An 11,198-nucleotide genomic window follows, 5' to 3' on the forward strand; every position below is an offset into this window, starting at 1 on the left:
CTCATTAAAGATTCCAGGTAAGAGAAATGTTTTCTTTAAATTGATAACTGAATAGAAAATGTTATGTGTATTTATAAAATATATATATTTATAATTTACAAATATATTAGAAGTGATATACATNAATAGGAAAAGCAAAACTTTCGAATTGAATTCCAGATTGAAATTCCAAAATCACACAGGAGCATGATATGTTTTAATCCATTCCCACGTGAAAACAGATGATTACTTGGAAATCAGAATTTGGAGAAACTCATAAGTGTAATCGACAGAGAGTGGATTTGACTGTTAAGAATTGGCAAAAAATGTTCCTGATTGTCTCAACTTTACATAAACAAATTATGTTGTCGATTTTACAAGATTTTCCTTAAAAATTTAAAATGCTAGTAATTTTTGCGGGATAATGTGTACATTTACGTTCATTTGATATTTTACTTGTGATTACAAGAAATAAAATTAGAATTGTATTAATAAATCTAATTTTCATTATTTTGATGTTTAAAGTCATACCTTGTCCTGTATGCGATGTCGTCTTATATGTGAGTAAATATAGTAATTATTATACTTTTGAAGAGAGAATAAATATTTTTAAACATAATTTTATTCAAAGTATAATTCATCATTAGTAAACCATTTCAGAAAAATAATGACGACTGATAGATTAGTAAATGTATGAAAATACAGTGGGCTCTCAATTTAATAGATTAACTGGTATGAAAATGTATCCACTATTGCCAAAAATTCATTAAATCAGTTGTACATTAAAACTTGTTCAAAAGACCATTTAAAAATCTTAGGAAAAACTTGTCATTTCAAGGAGTGGTCTTGTCAAAGGATGTGATGGATACAGAGTACTATATAAAGTAGTATGTTTGATAGTAATACAAAGTGTATATAGCATTCTAGTGTAACGTTACACAGACAATACATTAAATACTATTTAAAAAATGCTGTGTATTGATTAACACTACTGCTAAAAAAAATTATTTCTTAATATATTGCATATAATTCTTGTACTGTACCTGAAAATGTAATGCATACATTTGTAAATTTTTTATTCTAAAGTAAACTGAAAGGGACATTTCTTTTCTCTGTTTTAACTTTTTTGATAAGATTGTCTTCTAATATTTTGTTTCTATTTGGTCAAATTTCAGATCTCTTTCAGATCAAAGAAATCCAAAAACTGCCCAAATTCTATCTAAATTTGTTGTCATTGATTACATTTATCTTTCTCTGTTAATGGAAAGATTAAATTAATTGGCTTTGATATATTATTTAGTTTAATAAGAATAAATAAAACATAAGAATAAAGCATAGACTAACTTGTTGAGAATATTAACAACAAATTATGTATGTTTCCTATGATAGAACTGAACAGAAGAAAATAGATACATTGTTTCAATTTTTGTTTTACCTTCAGAATTTTAGACCAATTCAATGGTGCAACATGCCCATAATTTTGAGTTTTCATTCTTTCATGGAATGAAAAAATTGGAGATATTACCTTTAAAAAGAGTAATTTACATAAAGAGATTATTAGATTGGATAGCCACCATTGGTCAGGAAAAGATAGTCATCTTAAGGAGTGTTAAAACAATGATTCATATGGAATAAAAATTCTGTTCTAAGAAAATCCGGTCATCTGAAAGTGGTTGGCTTTAATATGGTCATATGGAGAAGTTTTATTGTATTTTAAAAACTTGTACAGTATTAATATAATGAACTTACAATGTACAGGATCTATTGAAATGTTGTTATAATGTATAAGTATGAGTAGAATATTGTAATGTATATTAATTTATGTTTATTGATTCATTGACCTAACATTTTAGCATGCTCTATTTGTGAATAAAAACTTCTAAAGTTTTCTTTTAGGATAGAAATTTTTTATTTGTTAAATCAAGGACCTATAAATTCATTTGCATAACATCAAAATAAAAATTTTAAATGCAAATGATGGGTATAATGATAATTTTATTGCTTATTTGTAAACTTTAGAAACCTTTATTACAATTTTACATATGAAAAGAATTACAACAGTTTTGCAAACTGATAGATTTAACAATATATGATTTTATCATGGAAAGAATTTTAAAAGTAAATAAAATGTAAAATAAAGTAATAAATTAAATTATTGTTAATAAAATAAAAATAATAATAGTTCTTGCAGCTAACACATTTATTGCTTAATGTAATTTTCTATACTGTGTATTTTTATCTTTCTCTTATTGTTATACAATACCATATCATCAATACAAATCTTCATTAAAAGAACTAGTAAATAATTTTATTTGTAATATTTTCAGGATTTAATATCTCATTTCAATGGTACAAATTTACATTTGACTTGAGAAAGATGTAAATTTGTATATTCGATGATGTCAAATCCCAAAAATGTTTCAAATAAAAAAACTTCTTAAAGAAAGTTTGTACTGATAGCATTGTCAATATAGTTTCCTTGTATTGAAGATACTGATCATTTGAAGAAATCAAAGAATTTTGATATAAATGAGTTACAAACAATCTTGCGTATTTTGCCAGCTAACATTTCATGTATACCAAATTATACTTTAAGCAAATATGCAAACTGAGAATTCTACATATGCAAGGCTGTTTGTAAGTCATTTTTTTGTTAATAATTCCATCTTTAAAACTTAATCTTCTGCATAATAGAAACAAATTAATTGTAATATATATAAAAAGATTATTTCTTATCACTATATAACAATAACTATGAAATATTTTTCCATTTTTTATTGTTGATTTTATGATTAGTATTCTCTAAATGAAAATATACTTTATATAATAACTACTTTCATTAAAATAGAATGAGAAAGTAAATTAAAGTATTAATTTTTTATATTTCTTATAAAAAAACATTTAAAATGTACTAATAAATTTTTTCCTAAGAGATAAGGAAAACATTTAATGTTTATTAATACAAATTAACTTGTTTATTAAACAAATTAAGTTGTTTTTACTGGAGCAAAAATTTTCAAAAAATCTTCAGTTAGTCTATTGCTTTTTAGTTATACATCCTTATTTAGCAGTCACCTAAGAGAGAGAACTTTGTTGTGTTCTTTCTAATTGTTATGTTAGAATGTGTTTTTGAGATTTTCTGTTTCAGAAAAAATGAATTGATTTTACAAAGCTTTCTTAATGAATTTCTAGAATTTTCAGCCAAATTAGACATTGATAGTTTAAACATTTAATATAATTTGACATCATATTATAGTTATAAAATTTTTATGCTTGAAATATATTATTTGTTTTAAAATTAATTTAAAGCTTTCTTTTTACTAACTTGAATTATTTTTAAATGTATTTAAATTTTTGGTTTTACAGCCAGAAAATGTGATGTTGTTAAGTAAAAATAGTCAACATATCAAATTAATAGATTTTGGATTATCAAGAAAAATTACTGTAAATTCCGACATAAGAGAATTAATGGGAACTCCAGAATTTGTTGGTATGTATAATGATATAAATGAAAGTATGATTGATATTCAGTTAAAACTTTAATATTGTTGAATATATAAATAAAATTTCTTAGCTTTGAAAATAAAATATAGTTTGAGATAACATCTCAACATATCAAAACTTGATATATATATTTATATATAATTGTACAAAATGTATAAATTAATCCAAAATTGTAAAACCAGTTTCTAAGTGGAATTGCCTTTGGGTTAATGGAATAAAATACAAGAAGTGATGGATTAAAAGTCCTAGTCGAGTAATCAAACACTCACATACGTATCTTGTTTGCCTTGCAAATAGTTTCTTATGAGTGAAAAAATTGTTTTCATCAGATCAAAAAAAGTTCATACAGTTTTTGCAATAGTGACAAGAACTTTTTTGGTCTGCTGATAAATGATTGGGTTTAAAAACTTGTAAATTTAATGTTAAAGCTATTGCAGATACTGTGTTTTATATTATTTATATGAATAAGTTTTGGAGAATTTTAAGTGAAAATTGTGACATTGGTAAACATTTAAAAATTTTTATACATATCTGTAGGATGTATTTTATTCAAGATCACTAGATCAGATGTCTAGTTTATTGTTTCAAAAAATTGTTTAAATTTGTAATGTGTGCATTCAAATCATTGTAATTTAGATAATCTATACATGCTTATATACATGGCCTTCTGACTAGAATTTTTGAGGAGAGAAAAGAAATGAGAGAGACTGTACACTATTTGTATGTTTTTAATTCATTTTTGTTATAATGTTAATGATATGAATTTTATAAAGTTGAAAATTCATTTAATATCATAAACATACTATTAAAGTCTTGAAATCTCAATACTTGGTAACTTGCAGAAAATATAAGTATTAATAAGATAATTATCTAACTGAGAAATCAAAATATTATTTTTCCAGAAATATTTTTACTTTATTAAATTCAGTTGTTTTTTTCAGCTATTAAGAAAAAAAGACATTTATATTTAGAACAATAACATTCAGAAGTTTTTAAAGCTTGTTTTTGAATGACATTATTTTAATATAAATATTTTATGTAACTGAATAAGGCTGAAAACATTTTTGTTTAATTAAAATAGTTATTTAATTTATATTGTTTATGTACATTTTATAAAATATGATTTACAGTTATTGATTCTATCATTTAAAATCTAACTCTTAATACTAATATTATTTTAAAATAACTTCTTTGTTTTTTTTAGTTTTTTAATTTATAGAAAAATAAAATTATCGTGTAAACCATATAAGATAATTCTATCATTATATTTTATAAAGTAATTTTATCATTTTATCAGTTTCAAGAATTTTAAATATATATAGTATACACCAAATTATTAGGAAATCCAAACTTTATTAATAGAAATAATGATTATTAAACTCAAATTTCTATACATACAACATTAAAAACAAATAAACCAAAATAAAACATTAAAAGTGAGTACCTTTTAACATTTTATTTTAATGTTGTATGTCTGTAAATTTGAACTTAATTTAAATACTGTAATGGCATTCTAGGCATATGTAGGAAAATAGGAAAAAGTTTTTATTAAAAACTATACAAAATAATTTAATACTATGACTATTACTTCTATGCTTACGAAATGGTACATTGTTTTTTATTTTTTATAGTGTTAGGTTTATTTTATAAAATTTATTTTAAAATAAGTAATAATAGTAATGTAAGTTAATAAAGAATAAAATTAGTTAAGTAAAACTTGATATAAAATCAAAATATTTTTTATCTATTGTATTTTGAGTTCACTAATATCAATATAAAAACAACAGTAAAAACATAAAAGTTATCATTACAGTTTTATGTATTGTCATCCTTAAAATTTTATATGAAAATAAACAGATTCTACACTTGCTCTAGAAACACTGATATATTTAATTATGAAGTACCATTGACTTTAAATAAATATAAAACATTGTTGAACATATGCTAAACTTAACAGATAAATTTTTAACATCACATAATGTAGAATATTTTTTGTCGATAGAAATATTTTGTTTTGCAAAACCAGTGGAATTTTTGCTGAATCACAATTGTTTTTTTGAAATTTAAAGTTTACTATTTAACTGTTAGGTAATTTTCAAAATTTTAGAGAAATAGAGAGGAACTCTTTTTATATAAACTGGATTTTTATTATTGATTATGAAAAGTTTATCAATATCCGAAACAAGCATATAGTTAAAATTGTATTTGCTTTTAGATTTAGGTCTTAAAGATGATTAAATATCTGAAATAAATCCTCTAAAATAATTCATATATGATTATATTAATTTGATAAACGATTAATATAAATTCTGTGATATTTACAAATAATTTTCTAGCATTATATAATTTTATCACTATAACAGAAAAGCTAAGTACTTATTTAAACTCTTTATGAAGTTATAATAATTTCATGATGATAAATAAGTAACTATGAATATATCAAATATATATATATATATATCTNTAGTATTTATTATAATTTGATACAATGACAATTACATGGTAGTAAAATATGTTTTATTAATTTTGTCATGTCTACTGATATTTTTATTTTTGCAGACTGCAGACAATTTAGTATAGTATCTTTAATGACATTAGATAAAATATTTATTAATATAGCTCATTTATTATACTAGCTAGCATAAAGTCTATTATTTTATTCATAGCATTAAACTATATTTTATTTATGCTTTGTTGCTTTGGAAAATTCTGTTTCAAAATTTTCTTGAAAATTAACAATAATTTATAAAAAGTATTTATGATTGGTAATTAAAACGTTTTTTATTTTTCAGCTCCAGAAATTGTAAATTATGAGCCGGTATCACTTGCAACAGATATGTGGAGTGTTGGAGTTATTACTTACATTTTGTAAGTATTCTGTCCAGTTCAAAAGTTCTTGTTTGAGTTTGTCTGTATTTAGTTATATATTGGGTTGTTTGGAAAATTCATTGCAAAATATAAAAAAAAAATTCAGAGCAATATGTTTATACAGAATTAACATTTTATTAAATAATGTGTACACAGTTTGCTTCAATGGCTCTTTGCCATCTATTAGATAACTTTATGATACCTTTTTCTAAAAACTTTTTATATTTTTTGGCAATAAAGTCTTTGAATTAGTTTTTAACTGCCTGTAGTGCACTTAATTTTTTCCCATAAATTATTGTAAAGACTGAAGCTAACAGTAATTGGATGGTACTATGTCTGGGTAATAAGATTGATGGCATAAAAATCTTCCATTTAAGATTGCATAACTTTGCCAACTCCTCATTGACATTGCAGTCTGACATTTTCCTGTTGATCCATTCCAGGTGTTTTTGTGTAATTGCTTTATTATTTGCCAAAGTTCATAATAAACAATCCTCTTCCACTCTCACCAAATACACAGCATAACTTTCTGTAGATATAAATCTGGCTTTTGGAGTGGTTAGAGACAGCTCATCCTGCTTTCCCAAAGATCTTTTTCAACAAACTGATTTTAAATTTCATATCTTCCAGACTGATCTGATAGTTTCTTTGATACTTTATACTTTTTTAAGTCATGTTGTCATAATTTTCTATAACATTTTGAAATTGAGCTAATTTATGATATTTTAATCTTTCATAGAATGATATAATGAAAGTATTGAGTTATAGTTTTTAAGTTTGAATTACTTATTTCAAAGTGAGAACATTTTGAGTTTGTTCACATTTATTTTGATTTTTTTTTTGGTCAAATATATACAACATATATTTGCATACAAATAACTGTTTTTATCAAGTGTAGTAATGAGTGAATAAATATGATATGAATGAATAAAGAATAAATAAATATAATCAAAATAATCTTTCCATTTGTTGAAAATAAACTGAAACTTTCAATTGAAGCCTTATTACAAACACGACATTATAAAACTAATTTTGAAATTTTTTCATGAAATATTTAATATTAATTATAGCAATTAATTGATTATTAAATTATTTATATTGGATGATATATTTTTTCTCAGCTATTTATTTTAAGAAAATATTGTTAATCAAACATTAATTCTTGCTATATGTGATCATTATTTTAACAAACATTTGTATCAAATAATATATTACTTCATTTGACATGGATTATTTGCTTACATTTTCTATCTATAATAATTAACATTTCATTTTCTTAGAAAGATATTTTCTAATTGTAGTTATATTGACTAAATTTTCCAAATATCTCAAAATTTTTCAAATGAATCTTTCCCCAAATTAAATGATTGTAATTTTGAAATTCATAAAATTTAAAGCAATATGGAAGAGAATGACAAATTCTTGCTTTATCTTAATTTTTTTCTGTAATAATGAAGATAAATGTAGATGACTTATTTTAATTTTATATAAAATATTAATTAGGTATGAATTAAATATTAATTAAATTAATATTGTATATAATATGATAAGTGAAAACATTTTTATTTAAGACTTAGTGGTGCTTCTCCATTTCTTGGTGATAATAAGCAAGAAACATTTGCTAACATATCAGCAGTTGATTATCAGTTTGATGATGAATATTTTATTAATACAAGTGATTTGGCAAAAAATTTTATTAAAGATTTGCTCATTAAAGATTCCAGGTAAGAGAAATGTTTTCTTTAAATTGATAACTGAATAGAAAATGTTATGTGTATTTATAAAATATATATATTTATAATTTACAAATATATTAGAAGTGATATACATAATATGTAGATAATATATACACAGACACAGACAGACAGACAGACAGTCAAGCTCTATTTATACATTTTTCAAGGAAATCAAGAAAAATATTACATAAGTGAGAAATGTACAAGTAAAACTACTATAAATTATTTTCAGAGTGAAGATAATTGTCATAAGTACAGTGATACAATTTAAGTCATGTGCTTTTAAAAAAATTGACAAAGTTTTGTTTGTTTGTTTGTTTTTTTTTTTTTCAATTGACTTGGCATGTATCAGTTACCTTCTGCTGAAACTCCAATCATATGAAGGAACAAAGAATCATTTTAAAGGTTACCTCATGCTGACAGCAAATAGTAACAATGAATGGGGAAACCAGAAAGTGATTATTCATTTAGTGAAATTTATACACATAGTTCACACTACAAAATCTAGAAGGCAAAAATTTTCAATGTATTGACCTAATGGAGTGATTTGCTAAATGGAAAAATTTGTCAGAAATGCTATCACATTTGTTACGAAAAACTTAACATATAAGTGTTAAATTATACACGTATGTCACTAAATTGACAAGTGCTTTTGACGATAGACACTTTCGTCTTCTTCAGGTCATTAGAAGATATAAGATCCTTTTTCGAATACAAAGATTTTTAAAACATTCCAATCATAATTAACATTTTGGAATAACAGCAATGATAGAACATAAGAAGATATTTAAACAAAAACACGCGCCTTTATAATACACATGCATTAGACACCTCTATATTGTGGATTTAGTTGCGATGTTTTATATAGCTGTACAAATTGATTCACAAAGAGGGCAAATTTCTATCAATTTAGTGACATACGTATATAATTTAACGCTTATATGTTAAAAGTTTTTTGTAACAAATGATTAGCGTGCTGTCTATCACTATATTATAGATGCTATCACATTTTATGTATTATTTGCTCTGCTTTTTGCATTTGTTGGCAATTTGCTATCAGTGTGGATTAACCTGAGGTGAATATATAATTTGAGAGTACCAATGGGAAATTATATTAGTTTTTCAAAACCGCAATGCAGCATAATATTCAAGACTTGAAGAAAAAATTCCTGTTAAATGGATATGCTAACAGACTACTTAAAACTAGGGAAAATAAAATAAATAATAACATAAATAATGAAGAAAATCCAAAAAAGAATAAAATTGACAATGGAGAAACTCCTAAAAACAATGGAAAGACTCCCAGAAAAAATAAAGAGAAAAATTAAATTACAAAAAAAAAAAAATTAAAAAAAAATCAACAAAAACTGAAATAAATGAGTTATGCCAAGTGTCAATTATTACGCTGCATTGCGGTTTTGAAAAACTAATATAAAGATACAACATGGTTTCGAAATATGAAAGGGAAATTATATATTAGGACTATTATGAGAACTTACATTTATCAAGTTTACATAATACATCTTCAGATATTTCAAAGAAGATATCATATTCTATAGTATGTGGATGATGTGTTTGTAATTTGGAGGAATAACCAAGAGAGTTCAAGAGTTTTTGAGTATTATCAACAACAATAATGATAGTTTGAATCTAAAATTGGAACAGAAGAATTCTACTTGTCACTTCTTAGATGTTAACATTCAGTTTAAACAAGGAGGTATGGATGTATATATCATACCAACAAATGCTACATTTACATTCCACCATGGTCAAAACCCATACAAATACAAACTTTCAGCATTTAGAACACTTATTAGAAGAGCCTTTTTGTATTGCTTCATTATACAGGAATGAATAAAAGAAATTAACAGAATCAAAGAAATTAGAACAACATCCACAATAGAAGGAGTCATTAAGAGTTAAGAAGGAAATTCCAAAAAAAAATCAACAGAATTTAATAAATTTACATACAACAGATATTTGAGATGCATTATGAATGAGCTGGCATCCTACAAAAAATTGAAGGTAGTGTACAAAAGGGCACATAATATTTATATCATATTAATAAATGTTAAAGACAAACTAAGGAACAAGGAACAATCTGGGATATACAAAATACACTATGAAAACCAACAGTTAGGAGTCAAAAAATATTACATGGGTGTTACACAAGGAAATCTCATGGTGTATCTCAAAGAACACAAATAGAATGTTGAAAAAGGCCATGGTAAAACAATTTTAGTGGCAATGTCACGAATGGAAGGCTTGATTGTAAAGTGAGATAAAGCAAACATTGTTACAATAGTACACTCTCCTACTTTTTCCATATTCATTGCAGGATTGAAGTATTTATTAGAGTAAAATTAGACACCAATGCCTGAATGCTAGGATGCAAAAGCATTACTGTTGGCATGGAAATACATCATAGAAAAGAGAATAAGACATAACTCTTGATTCCTGCATTCCCTTACAATCAACTGTAGTTTTATTTTATATTTTCCTAATTTTTATGCTTTAACAAATAAGATTAACAACATAAAATAAAAATAAGAAAATATAATTATGTATTTAATTCATTCAAATTTAAAGTTTTATTTAAAATATTAAGTTTAAATGTGAAATTTGAAAAACCAAATGGTCTGTTTTGGGACAATTTATAATTGAGTTCAGAACCTGTAGATGGCCTATGTTAATAGGTTGAAAACATTTGTTTAATAAACAATACAATTTTTCTCACTGAGCTTTGGTGGTGTAGTAGTAATGTTATTTCTCTCTGCTGAGTGCATGTGTAGGCAAAATTATTACTATGATTTATTAAATTAAATAATATAATTGTATAATATACAGGTAGCCCTCGGTTTACACCACAGTTCCATTCCTACAAAAGCCGGCGCAAATCGAATCGGCGTAAAACGAACCCATATTTACAGTGAGGTATAGGGTTAGGTTCTACATAAGTGAAAAATAAGCAAATAATTTTGTTTATTAATACAATATAATACAAAATACATATAAATTTTTAATTTTTAAAATGTATTTTATCATAAAATAAAGTAAAATGTTTTTATTTAAAAATTTTAGTTTCGAATTTCTTACATTTTTCGGAAAAAA

The 11,198-nt window shown here is 24.1% G+C and overlaps 1 protein-coding gene across 1 annotated transcript in view; it reads left to right on the top strand.

The window, feature by feature from the left end:
* The window catches only part of LOC111635690 (death-associated protein kinase 2-like), a 100,401-nt gene that overhangs the window by 43,560 nt on the left and 45,643 nt on the right, over positions 1-11,198 (top strand). The window contains exons 4-6 of the mRNA XM_023380728.1: positions 3,346-3,469; positions 6,276-6,351; positions 7,923-8,075. Of these exons, the coding sequence (XP_023236496.1) occupies positions 3,346-3,469; positions 6,276-6,351; positions 7,923-8,075 (353 nt within the window). The remainder of the gene's footprint in view (positions 1-3,345; positions 3,470-6,275; positions 6,352-7,922; positions 8,076-11,198) is intronic.

Source organism: Centruroides sculpturatus, unplaced genomic scaffold, assembly GCF_000671375.1.
Source record: "Centruroides sculpturatus isolate CEXI.00-Female unplaced genomic scaffold, Cexi_2.0 scaffold882, whole genome shotgun sequence".
Classification (NCBI taxonomy): domain Eukaryota; kingdom Metazoa; phylum Arthropoda; class Arachnida; order Scorpiones; family Buthidae; genus Centruroides; species Centruroides sculpturatus.